The 20,206-nt window shown below is 35.3% G+C and overlaps 1 protein-coding gene across 1 annotated transcript in view; it reads left to right on the forward strand.

The window, feature by feature from the left end:
* Positions 1-20,206, forward strand: part of mEFG1 (mitochondrial translation elongation factor G 1) — a 154,524-nt gene that overhangs the window by 83,991 nt on the left and 50,327 nt on the right. Inside the window, exons 8-13 of the mRNA XM_090375087.1 lie at positions 3,246-3,400; positions 3,608-3,686; positions 3,941-4,180; positions 4,296-4,442; positions 6,958-7,005; positions 17,749-17,901. Of these exons, the coding sequence (XP_090231213.1) occupies positions 3,246-3,400; positions 3,608-3,686; positions 3,941-4,180; positions 4,296-4,442; positions 6,958-7,005; positions 17,749-17,901 (822 nt within the window). The remainder of the gene's footprint in view (positions 1-3,245; positions 3,401-3,607; positions 3,687-3,940; positions 4,181-4,295; positions 4,443-6,957; positions 7,006-17,748; positions 17,902-20,206) is intronic.

Genomic DNA, 20,206 nt, shown 5'->3' on the forward strand with positions numbered 1-20,206 from the left:
CTTACATTTCGAGGGTACAGATCTAAAATGGTGTTCTCAGGCCAGCTTCTAGTTAGTACACCAGACCGAACCTATTTGTAACTCTCTCGGAGGCTTCCTGATCAGCTAGTGTATAATCTTGCTACCTCTATTCTGCCAGATAGTGACTGGAGGGAGTCCGAGTAGTGTGTATGCGGGGGGCATTGTCGAGGCCACATTATGTCAAGGATCTGGGTATATTCTTACCATGCCTTATCCAAAAATTTCATTACTTCATACAGCAAGCCTCCCCTCCCCACTTTTTCTTAATATTGAATACACCATGAATTGTCAAATTCATGGTGTATTCAATCTAATAGAGTAAGGTGTATCAATCTAATAGAGTAAGGTGTATTCAACCTAATAGAGTAAGCTTATCTGTGAAAAGATCTGAACCTCCCAAACACTTCCTGGTTCATTTCACAAATATACATGGTCTCAGTTTTAATATCAACGATGTCCATTTCCACTTGCAGTCTGCCAAACCACATGTACTTTTTCTGACAGAATCTCAGTTATCAGTTGATTCAACTACAACTCATCTCAGTTGCCAAAATTATTCGCTTAATGATTCTTTTCACCTCAAAAGTGGTACTTGAAAATTTCAAATTTGGAATTTTAAGCCAGATTTTCTCTGGCTTAGAATGTCTCTACCTCATTCTGTCAAATTCATCTGTTGTCTCTACTGTTCTCCCAAATGCACTAATCACTTGGAGCTCTTTGACTTCTCTTTGCAACTTGACTTTCTCCAGTCCAACTTTCCTAACAGTGAGGTAATTTTCCTTGGTGATTTTAACGTTCACAACTCCATCTGGCTTCCGTTTTCTAGTCAAACCGACCCAGCTGGTCGAGATGCTGAGGCTTTTGCAATTACTAATGACCTCGCGCAGATTGTTCATTTACCTACCAGAATACCAGACAATCCTAACCATACAGCCAACACACTTGATCTTTTTCTCACAAACAATCCTTCATAAGTACACGGTCGAAGTGAGTGGTCCTTTAGGCACCTCAGATCACAACTTGGTGATTTTCTTTTCTCCAATAGAGCCTTTATCCCATGTCTGTTCCCAGCCTTGTGTTGGGAATGGGATGACCTGTGAGATTTCTTTTCCTTGGTTGGATTACTGTTTCAAATCTTCTGATGTCAATGTTTGTTCAGATTGTGTCAGTGAAACTATTCTTGTTTTCTAGCATCCCGTTTTTCTTCCAACTCATGTATTATTGGTAAAACACCAATATAAAGATCTTGGTAAAACACCTCCCACCATTCCCAACATGCTCCATTCAATTCCTCCTGTGATCTTCCATCAAAAGGATATCAGAAGGATTTTGATGAAACTTAATGCTCAGAAAGCTCCAGGTCCTGATGGTATTTCTCCGCTTCTTCTCAAAATCTGTGCTCCTGTTCTTTGCGGCCTTTTTTCACTTTCTTATTCCAAAGGTGTTTTTCCTTCTGCTTGGAAATTTTCTCATATCCAGCCAGTTCCAAAAAATGATGACAAATCCCTCCCATCCAATTATATTCCTATTGTAATTAGTTCTACTCTTGGCTGCCAATGCGCCATTAAAAACCAAACCAAACTTCTACTTTTTCTAAAGTAATTTAGAAATCAATTAATCCCCTACTCTTTAAACTACTTAGTTGATTACAAAGACAACTTAGTTGATTTCAATCCTTCTAAAACTTAGTCTTGTCTTATATCTCGCAAAAAAGGATTCTTCTGCTCCTATACTTACTTAGAAATCGGAGTGTCACCCTTTGGTGACACTTCCGATTTCTAGGCAAGATGATATATCTGTTTTGGGGGATTACCCTGACCTCTAATCTCTCTTGGCACAAGCACATTACAAATATTGCTTCCTCTGCATCTAAAAAACCTGGTTTCCTCTTTCACTCTCAGCGTTACTTTTCTTCCAAGCTCACTTTTGTAGAGAGTTCACTCTGTACAAATTGCAAATCTGTCCTACCATGGAATATTGTTCCCACATGTTGGGCAGTGCCCCCAAAACCTCTCTCAGGCTTCTAGATTCCTTTCAAAAGAGGGCAGTTAGGTTAATTAATAACTCATTTCTAACAGTCTCTCTACTCGCTGTCTCATAGATGTACTGTTTCTGCTGCATTCCTTTTCTGCACATACTTCGATGGGAACTGTTCTTCTGAAATGGCATCTTCAATTCCCACTCTTTCTTTCAAAACAGTCCGAACATGTGCCTCCACCAGCCAACATCCATTTACTGTCCAACTTCAGACTCACAGAACCAACTTTCCATCTTCTTCATTTATTCATTCAACTGCTGTTTTCTGAAACAACCTTCCTTCATACATATTTCCTGAAAATTACAGTCTACAGAAGTTCAAGTCTAATATCAACAAGTTTGGTCAGAAAAGTGGCAGCTGCATTTTAATGCAGCAAAATGTAAGGTCTTATACTTGGGGAATAACAACCCCAAAAAAATTATACACTTGGTGGAGTTGAATTAAAAACAGTTGAGGAAAAAAAAGGGATCTGAGAGTCATAATACAGGCAGAAATGAAGTTTTCTGAGCAGTGTAAACAGGCAACCAGGAAAGCCCATGGCGTGCTATCAGCGATTTATCAAACATTATCCTCTAGAGATATTGAGATCATAATCCCACTGTATGAGGCAATTGTAAGACCACATTTGGAGTACTGTGTCCAAGTATAAAGAGTTCTCATCTGAAAAAAGACATCGAGCTTCTTGAAAGTGTCCAAAATATGAGCAACCGTATGATGTGATCAGCAAAAGGGTGACTGTACAAGGAAAGACTGATTATGTGGGCTACAGAGCTTGGCAACCAGGCACCTCAGAGGTGTCCCGATTGAGATTGATAAGGCACTGATAGGGATTAGTAAAATGAATGAAGGTGGAATTATCACTTTTAAGAAGAATTCCAGAACTAGAGCCATAAATTAAAATTACAGAGGACATGGTTTAGACTAGATTGTAGGAAGTTTTATTTTAACCTGTTCCTGTTAAACTGGAACAGGTTGCCTCTGCATGTAGTTGAGACTAACAGTTTGAAGAAATTCAAGGGTCAACTGGATAGTTACCTACGGAGGAGGGAAGTGCATAATTTGTATGTTCTTATCTACTTGTTTTTTTTGGCTGGTGCTGCAAAAGCTTGTGGCTTACTTGCACTATGTAGTTAATACTAATAGAATATAAAATGAATAATATAAAGTTGTGTTTTTTTTTGTGTAGGCAGCAATTAGAAGAACCTGCTTAGCAAGAAAATTTACACCTATTCTAGTTGGATCTGCTTTAAAAAATAAAGGAGTACAACCTTTGCTTGATGCAGTAGTTTCCTATCTTCCTAATCCATCTGAAGTAGAAAATTATGCACTAGAGGAAAGTAGGTGAGTGTTTAGATTGGTCTGCTGCTTTTACTATAAATAGGATTGAAATAAATTTTTTTGTTCAATGTTAACAACTAAGCACAGTGACATCAGAAGTGGAAATAATATTATCATTATTGATACAAAATTTGTTTTAATTTAAAATAGTAATAAATGAAAACTTTTCATTTATTTGCTTCTGTATGTTTCTTTTGTTTCTAATTTTAGTGGTGAACCCATAAAGGTTTTAATGGATCCTGCAAGAGATGACTCCAAACCACTTGTATGCTTAGCTTTCAAATTAGAAGTAAGTTATTTCTTTCAAGTATCCAGTTTGCAGTTTTATCTAAATTTGGCATGAGGTATGGCAATCAAGTTCCCAGACTCATGCAGTAAAAAGAACAAAAAGCGAAGAAGCTCAAAAATAGTTTTATTTTTATTCAAAATAATCATCACCTGATTGAATGCCGTTTAAAATTTATTAATTAATTAATAATTAATTTTAGTATTAACTAAGTTATATAACATCTTGCTTTTTTTCCTTTTTTTTTTAATACATAGGCAGGAAGATTTGGCCAGCTGACATATATTCGTATCTATCAAGGAATGCTTCAGAAAGGAGACTTTCTGATAAACACTAGGACTGGCAAACGTACAAAAGCAAACCGTCTGGTACAAATGCATTCCAATGAGATGGAAGATATTGAAAGAGCATATGCAGGAGATATATGTGCTTTATTTGGAATTGATTGTGCTAGTGGCGATACATTTGTTACACAAAAAAATATGAATTTGTCCATGGTAAGGATAGAATTGATTATTTCATCATATACAAATTATTTTGAATGTTGATAAATATAATAAATTTGTCATGTAATTATTGTGTTTCAGTAATTACATATGATTCTTATTTCAGGAATCTATTTATGTACCAGATTCTGTAATTTCCATGTCCATTAAGCCAAAGAATTCAAAAGATTCAGATAACTTCTCCAAAGCAGTTCATAGATTTACACGAGAAGACCCCACATTTAGGGTAATATATGATCCAGATATTAAGGAAGTAAGTTGATAATATATAACTCATCAAGAAATATATTTTATTGCTTTTTTTTTTCCAACATTGAGTGAAAAACTTACCTGCTTTCTCTTTTTCATACTTCTAAAGTATGTTTCTATAGTTGTCGAGTGCATCATAGTTTATTTCTCCTGGAAATAAACATTAATGTATGTTTTTTTAATTAGCCAGTGTTTCAGTCTTCACTCTGAAATTTAGGAATGGAATGGCAAATTTTGTTGAAGAATTGGGGAAGATAATAGTTATTGAACAAAGTGCTTCTGACCACCAGTTCTTGTTTCAGGTCATGAGAATTGCAAGTGCCTTCTGGTTGAAGACCTTAACTGTAGTCTTCACACCCTTTGGGTAGTTAGAGTGGAATTAAGAAACAGCTAATATCCATTTGTGTTACCTTATACAGGAATGTGGACAAAATCCTGCCCAGTGGTGGAGGGACAGTTGATTTGAAGTTTTTCATAAATACCTCTGTGACAAGAGGAAAATGAGGTTCCCATTTTAAGACTTTCCTTCTGTTTATAGATTTCTGGCTTGAAAATAAGAATAAACTATTGCAAAATCGATCAGTTTCATTATGTACAGAGTTTGGTGGGAATGATTTAATTTGTATTATGGGCTAAGCAAGTTTTATATCTAGAAAAGGATGAAATTGGTTTTACATCCAAAATTTACCAACATATCTGTGAGGTACAAGTTAATAGAACTAATTTTGTTTAAAAGGTTATTGAAGTTTTTGAGAGAATGAGAGTTGGTGGGAGGCAAGAATTGGGATCAACCATATGGAAATTGCTTGGTAACTGAAGTTTGCCAAGAAGAGCAAGAAAGACATTCTTGTGTAATTTGATACTACCAAAAATAATGGAGGATTTCAAACTCTTGTTTTTAAATAACTTGTGAGTCTATGTTATTTTATCCTCTTTGCTAATTATGAAAATTTTGTTCTCTTCCCCTCTTTTATCCTCTTTTCTAATTGGGATCATGATTTCACTTAATGTTTGTATTGTTATTTGAAAGTAAATATTTTTATTTTTCTGATAAATTAACCAAAAGTGTTTAATATAATAATGTCTCTACCATATCTGAATCTGAGTTACTAGTATATATAGAAGAGACCTGTTTAAACTATGGTGTTTGGGTGTGGGGGGAAAGGTACTGGTATAAGGTAATGGCAAAATGCTTTTAATTCATGTTTAACATTTTCCTTGTTAGATTTGCCAATTGTAAGTATTGAATAGAATTCAAATAATGTCTGCATTATCATAATTTCCCTCGCAAATATTAAAACCTTTTCTTTATTCTTGAAAATTGCCATTTGTACACTTTTGTTTTTGTAATTTAAATTTAATCTTATTTTATTTAGAAATGTAATTACTAGGCAGTACTGTAACATGAATTCAAACTAAACATTTACTTGTTCTTTTGATCAATATTGGTAGTACATGCATATATAGCTGGTGTAGTTGAAAAAAATGCAAAAATAACTACTCTCACAAGCAAATTAGAATCACTAGATCATGATGGTGAAATTTTTATATAAAAAGTTTCATCAACTGTCATAGATATTTTAATTTTACATTTTTAAGTTCCTTTAATTTGACATGTAGCATTTCAAAAATTGATCATGTTAACTGAACATACCATTTTTGTATTCTGTATTAAAAGGAAATAAAAACATGTAATCATAATATTATTTACTTGTTGGGTATTTTATTAATTTTATGCCAAAAAAGGGATCCAGAGAGAGAGAGAGAGAGAGAGAGCGAGCTCTTGTGGGGTGCCACCCCAGATGTGAGAACAATATTCTTTGGTAGGAAGTTTTGATATTTATACAGAGTGAGTAGTAGTTTAGAAGAAAAGTAATGCCAAGAGTGAAAAATAAAACCCAAATTTTTTGATGCAGAGGAAGCAAAATCAGTGATTTGTTTTTGCCAAGAGAAATTAGAAGTTAGGATAATCCTTAATAGAGATATTAGATCTTGCCTATAAATCTGAGTGTCATCAAGGAGATCACAAGAGCAGTGCACTTTTTCGTGAGAAATAAGACAGGACTGAGTTTTCGAATGATTGAAGTTGACTAAGTTTTCTGCACCGCATTGGAGATCAGCATTTAAGGAATTGGTGGTCAGTATCTGAGATGTTGAGAAAGATGGAATATAGTGTGCTGTCTTCAGCAAAACGTCAGTCGGTACAAGAAGCCATTAATATACAAGAGGAAAACCACATTATAAAGAATTGAACCTTGTGGAACACTGGCATTAGTAGAGAAATTAGAGGACAGATTCTCTATCAGAATTTAGTAGTGTAAATTATGTAGTTTGATCAGAGCCTTCTTATGTACATAATATTTAAAACATTTCACTGTAAATGGAGAGGCATGTGTCATATTTTGATTTATCTTAATTTTTGTAAATACATAAATTGCATTCTGTCATTAATTTTAATATCTTGCATTTTTACTTTGAGTATTTCAGAAATAAATTCTTTCCTACTCTGTTTTTTATAGACTCTTGCATCAGGCATGGGAGAACTGCACCTTGAAATTTATTCTCAAGTAAGTAGAATATGCTGTTATTGTTACATTTGATATTTTGAATTTTTTTGGTTTGCAAATACAGTATGTAGTTTAATTTCTTAGAAAGAGAGAGATATTCATGAAAATGTCTAATTCTAAGTAAAATATTAAAATAAAACATCGCATTCCATGTAATTTTTGAACATATAAAGTTTATTAAAATAAACAGAAGTACCCAACCAAACCAAACCATTTTGGTTAATTTTGACAATGTTTCAAAATCTCTTTGGTGATCATTTAAGCTTAAAAGAAGTAAGAAATTGATTCTTAGAATAGCTAATAAAACATTTATTCTAAAAGTTAGTTCAGTAGGTGCTGCACTGTTTAATTTAATATTAGGAATTTGTTTTGAGAATTAAGGAGAAAACTTTTACCTGGCCTACAGTGAATGCAGACAATCCCATATTTCAACTGAGAGTTTTCTCCTGAAGAGAATGTGGACATGGCTTGTTATTTCACTAATGCAATATCTCTGTATACTTAGAATTAATTAGTATGCAGTTTATAGCTATATATATGCTATAAAGTATGATGCAGATGGCTAGAATAATTGAAAGCAAGGGATGCACAATTCTGATAATCAGTTAGACAACCCAAATATTCCAACAAGTACGCCCACCTCGTCATTAGTTGGACACACACGTGTGTCCAACTGTGTATATGCACACGTGTGTGTGTGTGTGTGTATAAAACTGTAAAAAAAATAATACAGTAATTAATAGTAAAAATAAAGAAAGAAAGAAGGAGATAACCACAAATGTAAGTAGTTGCATAAGAAATGTCCAACAACACGTCACATAATATATAGAGGCAATATGGGGGAAAAAAGCAGAAAATGAGAAAAGAAATAAATAGCAGAAAAAGCAGAAAAGAAATAAATAACAAATACAGAAGTAGAAACTGAATGTGTATCTAAAAATTTTTAAAAATATTAAATACGGAGCAAGTACAGCCAAAGTTATAAAGCAATAAATAATAATTTCTGACCACGCCGAGGCCAAAATAGTGTGAAGTATCATTAATATTATATGATAAACCAACCATGAAAGAAAAATAGACATAGGACAAAGAAAGCAAGGAACAAAAAATAGATGACCATTGCATCCAATCTCATCAGAGGTGGCCCTGGATGCAACTGCCGTGAATGTGAACATTACTGCATTTTGAACATAATGCAAATTATCACAATGGACGGAAGCAGACATTCACAGAAATTCTAGCCCACCGAAGCAGTAAAATCAGATCACAGAGGCCCTAAATGAAGTAACTGTAAAAGCACAAAAGCTTTAGCACTTACCTCTAAAAACCAGGCTGCTGCCAAAAAGAAAGAAATGAAGTGAAGAAATGAAAGAATTGATAACAGAAAATAAACACATTATAGAGAGCAGTATGAGCAGTGCAATGCAACTAGCACTTACTTCACCCATATATATATAGGGTATCCATAAAAACTTTGTTCACTTTAAAACTGCAATAACATAGGTTCTGTACAAGATAAGAATAATCTGTAAAATGTATTGGAAAGGTAATTTATTCTAGTTTTTATGCCAAAAAAATGATTACTTTATTTACTATAATTTTATTTTTTAATTTTTCAAATAATCTACCCTATAAGAGATGGCTTCAATAAAAAAGAAAGTGAATTGTGTCTCCAGGCTAGCAGAATTTAGAACATATCAGCAGGTAGAAAAAAATTTACAACTCAGTACAAAAGGAAGCATGCACAGAATTCAATTTCAAACTGGATGAAGAAGTTTAAAGATACTGGTTCTGTTAATGATAAGCCAAAAACTGGAAGGTGTGTATTAAACAAAGAGACTGTAGCACCTGTTGGGAAGCTATTTAGAAAAGCTCATGAAAATTGCTGCAATAGGTATTTCAGGAACTTGGTCTTCCTAAAGCTACAGTGCACAAAATTCTCAGAATGAAATTGCACAAGCGACTGTACAAGATTCAAGTGCATCAGATGTTGCTGGTAGAGGATTGCCATGTTAAATTAGTTTATTGTCATGAGTTTAATGAAATGTTTAAAAATACATCTTAACTCTTGACAATCTAATGATTAGTGATGAAGCAACATTTCACATTAGTGCTAAGATTAATTGCCGTATTTGGGGGGCAGAGAAACCACAAGAAGTTTGGGAACATGAAAGGGATTCCCCAAAGTCAATGACCGATGTCCATTGAAAAAAACATGCATAATTGGTCAATTGATCCTTTTATTTTTTGAAGAAACAATGGTTAATGGTAATAGTTATATCTGTATTGGTTTGTTGCAGTTTGTTGTAGTAATCATTATTATTAATTTTGTGCTTTATAGTTAAAGCACAGATCTGTATTGGTTTGTTGTAGTAATCGTTATTATTAGTTTTGTGCTTTATAGTTATGCATAAAACTTATTGTGCTATGCAGGAACAAAATATATTAAGTAGCTTTTGGAGCAAGGTGTGCCTTTATCAACTTAGAAGATAAATAGGGTAACATATCATTATATACTGCAGGGGTGCAACATATACACGTGCTACAACAAACCAATACAGATCGTGGATGGCAGGAAAAAGGAGGGGGTAACAAATCAACAGCCATCAGACTATTTATTGTTTGTTATTTCTTTTTTTTTTTTTTTTTTTTTAGGAGCATTAGCAACTAAGGCCATATTGCTCCGGGATATGTGGTGGTCATTCCCTGACCTTTCCGCATCCTCCGTATTTGGTGGTGACGGGCTCGAACCCCGGTCTAATCAAGAAGCGTGTGCTATGCACTGCTGCTCCTTCCCATTTGGGTACGGAGGCATCAGACTCTATGGAAGTAGGCTAATGTACATTTACCACATTATAAGTTCACCATTTAGGCCTCTGTAGCCGAGTGGTCAAGTGCAGGAATGCAGTAGCACATGCTCTTTGAGTAGACTGGGGTTCAAGCCCCTGACTGCTAAATATGGTCGATTTGCCAACCCACACTGGACCAGCGTTGCAGATTATGGTCCATTTCTCTCAACATGAAATGTTGAGGAGGCGTCCATCCAGCTGTAGATTAATAATGGCGGCAGTTAAGCTTGCCATCTTTCATCATACTGTAAAATAACTGCTTCCATAAGAGGGTGTATGCAGGTTCCATGATTGCAATTAATGTTAGAACACCAGGACATCTGCATAGCACAGCCAAAGTGTTATTTAGCCGAGCATGGTCCCACTGTGCTGACAAGGGTGCCGAGATCTCTAAGATCATGGCGGTTTTCCCCCCAATGTTTGTATAGATTTCAATTACATGGGAATAATTCTGAAATTATTCCCATGTAATTGAAACATTTGGATCGCAACAGTGAATGTAATGCCACTACTTATATTCCCACTATCTGGGCATATCTGCAATTCTTGCTAGGGTATTGCAACGCTACCATATTGGTTGTGTATAGCTCATTGTCAGGAAGTTGCAGTCATTGGTTTCCAGAGTTAAATTTGTCTTTCCCTTGCTTCAACATGCAGATACTGTTACTGTTTATCAAATCACATGCCAATTATAACACATCCCAGATTGTGAGACTTGTTATAATTGACAAGTCAGACCAGAGGCTTTGTGATTGCATCTCAGAACATGATGGGGCATTTTTGCCAGGCCAACTTTTCCCACTCTGCTGTGGCTAAGCATTATTGTTGTGAGCGGCACATTAATTGTAACCCTGTAACACATGTTCCAGTATTGAAATTTTGGACCACTCACTCACCTGATTCTTGTCGTTGCTCCTAGTTAGAAATGCTCTATATAGCTGTGGCAGGTTCTAACATTAATCGCAATTGTGGAACCCATGTACACCCTATTATGAAAGCAGTTATTTTACAGCTGATGGAAGGTGGCAAGCTCTTAATTTGGGCAACTATATATTCGCCCACTTCCAGAGTCTGACAACTGATATTTTCTCCCTGCCTCCTATCCCCCCCCCACTGTTCATGATTTGCATTGGTTTGTCGTATCACATGATTATATGTTGTGCTCTGCTAAATATAATGATTTATGTCATACTATTTTTGTTTTCTAAGTTTATAATGAAGCACATTGCTACTTAATGTGTAATTTGTTTTTGCTCTTATCGCTTTTATCACTTTTAACATTTATTTGTGGCCAGTGGCAGAGAAGAAGAATGTATGGGATGCACATAAAGTATCAGTCAACGCAGAAGCCTATGGCAGGTATAAACTAGTCTGTAATCAAGTCACAAAGGAGATTAGGCTGGTGAAGACAGATTATGAGAAAACTTTGGCAAAAGATGCAAAGAAAAACAGCAAGGAGTTCTTTACTTATGTAAACTCAGCAGGAAGTGATCACGGAGTTCTATAGTGGATGATGACGAGAGAGGTAGCAGAAGTAAAAGGCAAAGGAATGGGTTTTAATTTCAGAAAAGGAAATTACGATGCCTTAAGGTACTACATGGCCTCTATTAACTGGGTAGATATCGTGCAGAAATTGAATACATTTGAACTGTGGTACGCTTTTAAAACATTAATCACAGATGCCTTGAATGCATATATACCATTATAAAAATACTCCACGAGGAGGGTTCTAAGTTGGATGAATAGTGAAGTTGCCACATTACTTGAGCAAAAAAGTGGCATGGAAAGGTTACAGAGCAATAAAAAGTACTGAAGCCTATAACAGCTACAAGGTGATGTGTAATAGAGCCACACAAAAGGTTCGACAGGCAAAGGCAGTTTATGAGAAATCACTAGCAAATAGAGCAAAGAGGGGGGATAAAGAATTCTTCAAATATATAAATGCCAAGAAGAGCAGTATAAACCAGACATGTCCTTTACATAAGGGAAAGGGGATAGTATTAAATACACCAGCTGCCGTTGCAGATGAACTCAACAGTTATTTTGCATCGATATTTACAAATGAAAAACCTTTTGTGGCAATGGGAAATTGTGGGAACGAAGTTAAAAAATATGTAATTAACAATATTGAAATTTCGCAAGATTATTTAATGAAAAAACTTTCGAGCCTACAGACCAGTAAGGCTCCTGGAGTTGATGGAATATACCCTATAATCTTAAGGGAGGCAGCAAGCGAGTGCATTGAACCATTGAGGCTAATTATGTGAGCATCACTGGACTCTGGGGAGATTCCCTTGGATGGGAAAAGTGCAAATGTATATCCCATACATAAGGGTGGCTCTAAAAGTGAAGTTAGAAATTATCGCCCTGTCAGTCTGACTTCAGTAGTAGGGAAAATCATGGAGACAATGATCAAGGGTGGAATTCAGGATCATTTGGATCGAATTGAAATTCTCAAGGATACTCAGCATGGTTTTGTAAAGGGAAAATCATGTTTAACAAATCTGGTTCGCTATTTCGAAAGGGTCACTCACAAGCTGGATTTAGAGAATAATTTCGATATTGTTTATTTAGATTTCAGCAAAGCTTTCGACTCAGTCCCACATAAGCGGTTGCTTTATAAGCTGGAACAGGTTGGAATCACTGGGAAAATCCTTAGATGGATAGAAGGATGGCTTCAGGGCAGGAGGCAGAGGGTTGTGATAAATGGCTATTCCTCAGATTGGGTTGATGTAAGAAGTGGGGTTCCTCAAGGATCAGTATTAGGACCATGTTGTTTTTAATTTTCGTAAACGACATTGATGAAGGGATAGAGGGCGTAATGTCTAAATTTGCAGATGATGTTAAAATTGGTAGAGTGGTTAATGATCACTGTCAAGCTGAGCTTCTTCAGAGAGACCTAGATAGACTTCAGGAATGGTCAGAAAAATGGCAGCTATGCTTTAATCCAACAAAGTGTAAGGTATAACACCTGAGAAACAGTAATCCCAAAATAACTTATTCACTTGGTGGAGTTCAACTAAACCCAGTACTGGAGGAAAGGGACTTGGGTGTTAGATACAGTCAGACATGAAATTCTCTGAGCATTGTAAACAGGTTGCAAGGAAGGCCCATGGTGTCCTATCGATGATCTATCGAACTTTTCCAAGTAGAGATAGGGCCGTGATAATCCCATTATATAAGGCTTATGTTAGACCACACTAGGAATACTGTGTTCAAGTATGGAGACCACACCTAAAGAAAGACATCGAGCTTCTTGAAAGGGTGCAAAGACGGGTAACCCGCCCGGTGAGATCTGCAAAAGGGCGTCGTTACGAAGAAAGACTTCGAATATGTGGGTTGCAGAGTTTGGAAACTAGACACCTTAGAGGAGATTTGATTGAGGTGTTTAAGGCTCTAAGAGGCATCAGTAAAATGAATGAGGACGAAATTTTCAAGATTATAAATGATGCTAGAAGTAGGGGACATAAATTCAAGTTACGGGGGGGGGGAGAAATGTTTAGATTGGACTGCAGGAAGTTTTATTTTAACCAGCGAGTTATAAATTACTGGAATAAGTTGCCTTTGGGTGGTAGAGGCAGACAGTTTGGGGAAATTCAAGGGTCATCTGGATGGTGCCTTCAGGTAGGGGAGGTGCATGGGATGATAGGTTTAATTTCCTTTTTTTTTTTATTAATTATTATTATTTATTTATTTTGTTTTTATCATTGTTTTGTTCGGATATTTTTTGGCTGGTGCAGCATAAGCCATAGGCTTTCTTGCACCATCCGGCCATTACTAATACTAATACTAACTCTAGAAGGAAAGGGGTGAATCAGATTGGATCACTTAACATAGATGGGTTGACTATTCATGATCATGCTCAGGTAGCTGATAAACTGAATGAGTACTTTGCATCTGCATTCACACATGAGAAGTTATTCAATGATTAGAGTGCCAGAAGTTTATCAAACACTAACAAGGAGCTAAGTGATTTTGTAATAACAGAGAGCAAAGTGGAGGAGAAATTGGTGAAGTTAAAATTAAGGAAGGCACCTGGGGTGGATGGGATCTATCCAGTTATATTAAAGGAGGCAGCAAAGAAAGTAAGCAAACCTTTAGCCATGATTAAGAGATCTTCCTTGGACTGGAGGTGTGCAAATATATCACCAATTCACAAAGGAGGTTCAAAAGGTGACACAAGTAACTACAGACCTGCTAGTTTAACTTGTGTTCTGGGGAAAATAATGGAATCACTGATTAAAAAAGCATTGCAGGATCATCTAGATAAGACTAGGTAATAGTTAAGACACAGAATGGGTTTGACAAAGGGAGGTCTTGTCTGACCAATTTGATTGGTTACTATGATGTGGTCACAAAGGAACTGAATGCCAAAAATAATTTTGATATCATATACTTGGATTCCACATGGAACTGTTGCACATGGAAGACTGCCGTACAAATTGGAGAGGTATGGCATCAAGGGTAAGCTGCTACAATGGATAAAGGGATGGTTGAGTGGAAGACAACAGAGAGTGGTAATCAATGGACACTACTCTTCGTGGACAAATGTTATTAGTGGAGTTCCCCGGGGTTCGGTGCTGAGCCCATTGTTGTTTTGCATATTTATCAATGATATTGATGAAAGTATATCAGATTTAATGTCGAAGTTTGCAGATGATACAAAGATTGGCAGGGTTGTTAACGACAGTAATGACAGTGTGCTACTCCAACTGGATCTAGATAAGTTGGGAAAATGGGCTGAGAAGTGACAACTGGAGTTTAATATTGACAAATGCAAAGTTCTGCATATGGGTAGCAATAACCGAAGAGAAACGTACCAACCGGGTGGTACTACAATCAGGAAAGTGGAAAGTGAAAAAGACCTGGGGGTAATTGTGCAGCCAAATATGAAGTTTGCTGAGCAGTGCAGACGGGCTGCCAGTGCAGGTCATGGAGTCTTGTTAATGATATATAGGAATTTTGCTAGCAGGGACAGGGAGGTGATTATCCCGTTATACAAGGCAGTGGTCAGGCCACACCTAGAGTACTGTGTACAGGTCTGGAGGCCTCATTTTAGGAAGGATGTAGAGTTGCTAGAATGAGTACAAAGAAGGGCAACAAGATTGATGAGGGGAACAAAGCGGTGCCCTTACCAAGAAAGGCTTAAGTTCTGCAAATTGCAGTGCCTGGAGAGTAGGTACCTGCGAGGTGATCTGATTGAGATGTATAAGGCCTTGAATGGGTTGAGCAAGCTGAATGCTGATGGGATTCTTCATCTTGCTCAGACTAAGAACCTGAGGGGGGCACAGTTTCAACAGGTGGGCAGAAGCAGCAGTGCATAGCACACGCTTCTTGATTAGACTGGGGTTTGAGCCCGTGAAAACCAAATACGGAGGATGCGGAAAGGTCAGGGAATGACCACCGCATATCCCCGGAGCAATATGGCCTTAGTTGCTAATGCTCCTAAAAACCAAATAACAACAACAACAGCACAGTTTCAAATTGAGTAAAGATAATTGTAAAATAGATGTGCGGAAATTTGCCTTTAGCCAGCAGGTAGTTGATTGGTGGATCAGGCTTCCGTCTTTTGTTGTGGAAGCTAATAGCCTAAATAAATTTAAGGCTGAGCTGGACAGGCATTTGGAATGAATGGAGGGATGAAATGGGAGGGATTTTTTTTTGGCTGATGCCGCATAAGCTTGCTTTCTTGCATTGTATGCCTCTATTAATGCTAATTTGTATATATTTTATTGCTATTCTTTAATAAGTTTCTATGTAAAAATAAATGCAAGGCATAATACATTACAAATTTAAATTTACTATTGAACATTCAGTGAAATACACCATTCTTTGTTCATAATAGTAAATTGCAATGAATGGCATCGATTTAATTGTATCTCATATTGCTACTACCTTCACAATGAGTTACCATGTATTGCACTACCTCAAATAGGTAACACTTCACAAATGGACAAGACTATTGTTACTTATTCTCAGCAGATACCACCACCCAGACAGCACTGTTTCAAGGCTTGCTGGCCTATCGTCGGTGGGTGGGCAGGTACCGTGATGTTGCAATCATGCCAACCCAGTTATGAAGTATAACTCCACAATATGAGAGATGCCTGATGGTGTATAATATAAGTATATATATATATACACACACTTATATTATACACCATCAGAGGCATCTCTTATATTATGGAGTTATACTTTATAACTGTTTTGTCATCATTGCATCACTTGGGTACCTACCCACCCATCGAAAAAGGGCCAAATAGCCCTGAAACAGTGCCGTTTGGGTGGTGGTATCCGCTGAGAATAAGTAACAGCAGTCTTCTCCTTGGTGAAGCGTTAGTTATTCGAAGTAGTGCAATGTCATGGCAACTCGTGAAGGTTTTCACAATATGAGATATAACTTAAAGATGCCGCCTTTGCATAATTTTGCTAATTCAGTGTTTAGCTGTGTACTAATATGATGCGTTTGCACTAACATACTAAATGTTATCTCCTTTTGGAGTGCTTTTTCCTGATCTGAAATAAAAATTTGCTGAATATGACATATGACAGTGGCTCAAGGCCTAATTTTGTAATTTGCTAACTGTGAATCCACATTATCTGCCAGTGGTCTCGCATATGAAAAAGCTTTTACATTTCTTTACATATTTTGACTTTCCTCCAATATAAGAGGTATTACATTCGGTTGATAGCCTCACTAAAAGTTCAGACCATGGTGGCTAACTAGCTGAAGACTATCACATGAGTAGCCAATATACAAAAAATTCACAAGACCAAACATAAACTGACTTTGTACATTTAGGCATCATTTTAATCTCACATATGATATACTGTTGGAATAACATTATCTATCAGATATAATTAGGAACAAGAAGTGAGAAATATAAAACACAGAGTTTAATTACTAATGAGCTGTTCAGTCATACAAATGTATCATAGTGTGATTTTATTTTATATTAGGAAATGTTTCTTCAGGATGCTACTATAAAGTTTCCCATTGTTATGTGATTATTTACTTATTGTATTTTTATTGCATTTTTCTCCATTGTGATGGCAGATAACATTGGAAACTATACATTATATACATTATATTTTCAAAGAGCCAGTGTATTTCAGAGCCTCACATCCGCTCATGGTAAACTAGCATGGTACTCTGTAATGGTCTTGTGGATCTTCTTGCAGAATAGAGTTTGTCTTTCTCTGTTGGTATTATTTGATATTTTTATTTATTGTTTAGCAGAGATTACTAAGGTGAGTGGTACAGGCTGTAATTGTCATAATGGTAATGTTCTTTTGTCACTCCATTAGAACATTTCACAAAATTTCAAATTTCAGCATTTGTGCACTTTACTACCAGAAATTCTTTACAGCATTAGATTTCAAACATCTGGTAAGGACTAAGTCTAAATTTTTCTGGATTTATGAGATTCTGCTGTATTAGAAATTAACTATCATCTTGTTTTTTTAGTTTTAATTCTGTTCTTGTTCTTATTCACAACTGCTATTCATTTTTAAACAATAAATTAAATCACCTAGTTTTAAATTTTAATGAGTATGAAACATTTAGAAACCAGTTTGGCTACTTTAAGTATGAAAACCACCCTTTTCAAAGAGCCAGTGTTAATCAATTTGATTTATCATGATGAATCTAAAAGTGACTTGCAAGCTTCTACTTGGAAAATTCTATTTAAAATTACTTTGGTATATTTATATTTTGTTACATTATTTTATAGTATTTCTGCATTTTAATATGTACCTTTTCTGATGTTAACATAAGTAAAATTATCTTATTAAAATTAAACATTTTATTATATTTCCTAAAATGGTAGTGGTATTTGATGCAAAACATTTTTTTTTATTTTTTTATTTATGCGATTCTTCATTCTTTTTTCAGAGAATGGAAAGAGAGTACAATTGTCCTGTCACATTGGGTAAGCCAAAAGTTGCATTTAGAGAATGCCTTGTTAAGTCTTGTGAATTTAATTATCTTCATAAAAAACAGCATGGCGGTTCAGGACAATTTGGCAAAGTTATTGGTGTAATAGAGGTAAGAATGATGAAAGTTTCTCTTATGTTAAAAATTTAACATGGGTAATTTGATTAATGAGGATATATATTGATTCATTTATTATGTAAAATAAAATATATGGGGTGCAGTCTAGAAATAACTCCCCCCCCCTTTTTTTTTTAATCCTCTTCCTCTGGGTACCTGGTTTCCCAGAAGAAAAAAAAAAAAAGAAAAAGAAAAAAAAAAACACTCCTACTGTCAGTTACCACCCTGTTGTATTGATTGCATTCTGTGCAAGCAGGAAATAGTGCTGCATGTGCAACAAAATATAACTGAAATTTGCAGTCATAAATAATGCTAGATCTAGGAACTGTAAATTCAGATTAAGAGAGGAAGTTATAGGCTAATTGTAGAACATTTCCTTTCTGCCATTGTGTTTTTCGTCATTGGAACGAGTTATCACCATGGATTGTTAAAATCATTGATTTGAGGAACTTCAAAGAGATGTTGAATCTGTATCTACAGGAATAAAAGAATGTGCAGGGTAGTTAATTTTTTTCTTTCACTGTAAGGCTAATATTAAATTTTAACATTTTTCTGGAAATATTTCTTAAATATACAGTCAGTAAAGGAACTCTTGATAGCTGAAAAACACTTAGTTGTTCACATTCCTGAAGGAAAGGAACTTAGTTCCAAAATAATGCCTCTTAAAAATTTTGAACATATTCCAACTTAACCCTTTCATGAGCGAGTTTCCTGAACGTGATGGATTCCTGTTGTCGGTTTACAATAGGGGTAGACTCTATGGAGTGAATTTTTTTGTGGAATTTTGAAGTTTTTTAAAGATGAAAGTTTGTACATAAATGCTTTTAAATATTAATTTTTCCTTATTTTGACTTGATTGTCCAATGTTAAATTATTTTTTAAAAAAAAATTTTTTTAATTGTAAAAAAATATTTCTCATTACTTTTTTTTTGAATAAATAATATCTTTTGCATAATTAATCTATCCTATTTATTTATCCTATTATCATATCAAATTTATTAATTTATGTATCATAATTTATCATTTTTTTTTGTCATTTAATTCAGTTTAATAAACTTCTGGATCTGAAGTATAGAGACTTTCTTAAATTGCAGCTTTGTAAACCAAAATCAAACAAAAATATCTTACAGGCATCATATCCTCTGTTCCTCCGATTATATAGCTACTTTAGTACTGCTGTATTTTAAAACTGTGTCTACAATTAATTAAACACACAGATAAGAGATGGCAGCATGCACTGGAAAAATTTCAAGACAATTTATACAAAACAGACACATAATTTGAAATGATCTGAAAAACATACTCCCCAGATCCCACATGAAAAACAAATCTGCATGCACACTCACGAAATAGTTAAATTCACCTGAAAAGAACAAGTTTCTATGAACTCATTCCTTCCAAGCTCTGGTTTAAACAAATGCATAAGCTACAACATTAATTTTCAGTATGAATTCAAAATTGTGAACAGCTTTTCTTTTTCATTTATCCCTCCTTCAAATGTTTTTTGGAACAATCTTCCTTGTGTATTTCCTGAAAATTGCAACCGACAGAAGAGGAGTATTTTTACAGGTATGAAATCCAGTTTTTATAAGTTAGTGTGTAAAAATGTGGCTACCCCTTGATGATCTGATTGAGGTATTTATGACCTGTATGACCACGATAGATATTACTAATCAGTGAAAGTGGAATGTCGTACTACTCTGAAAGCTACAAGATTTTAGTTATAGTTTATTTTTAACTAATTTTTATTATGCAGATTGTATCTTCTATATTTTAGTTTTGATCTTCTATATTTTATTTAGCAAACTATCATGCTGTATGTATTGGACTGGCACTACGTGCAATAAGGTATTGCATGAAAATGGCAATGTACAATTTTAATAAGACAAATTAAAATTAAAATTAATATTTTAATAGACCATATGTTACAATCCATACACTTCCCACCTGGCTATGGAGGTGAAAAGTGGCACCTCCATAGCCAGGTGGGAAGGAGCAGCAGTGCGTAGCACACGCTTCTTGATTAGACTGGGGTTCGAGCCCGTCACTACCAAATATGGAGGATGCGGAAAGGTCAGGGAATGACCGCCGCATATCCCGGAGCAATATGGCCTTAGTTGCTAATGCTCCTAAAAACCAAAACAACAACAACTTCTGAAAAGTGCACAGAATGTCTGAATGGTAGATTTCAAAATAGGCAAAGATATAGTTTAGTGTTGCACATTTTGGTAATAGTGTTAATGTATTGTTGCAAAATGTTTCCTTTGCTAATATCATATTTTTTTTTATTTTTTTTATA

The sequence above is a fragment of the Mastigoproctus giganteus genome, chromosome 6 (genome assembly GCF_048544385.1).
Source record: "Mastigoproctus giganteus isolate SK-2022 chromosome 6, ASM4854438v1, whole genome shotgun sequence".
Taxonomy (NCBI): Eukaryota; Metazoa; Arthropoda; class Arachnida; order Uropygi; family Thelyphonidae; genus Mastigoproctus; species Mastigoproctus giganteus.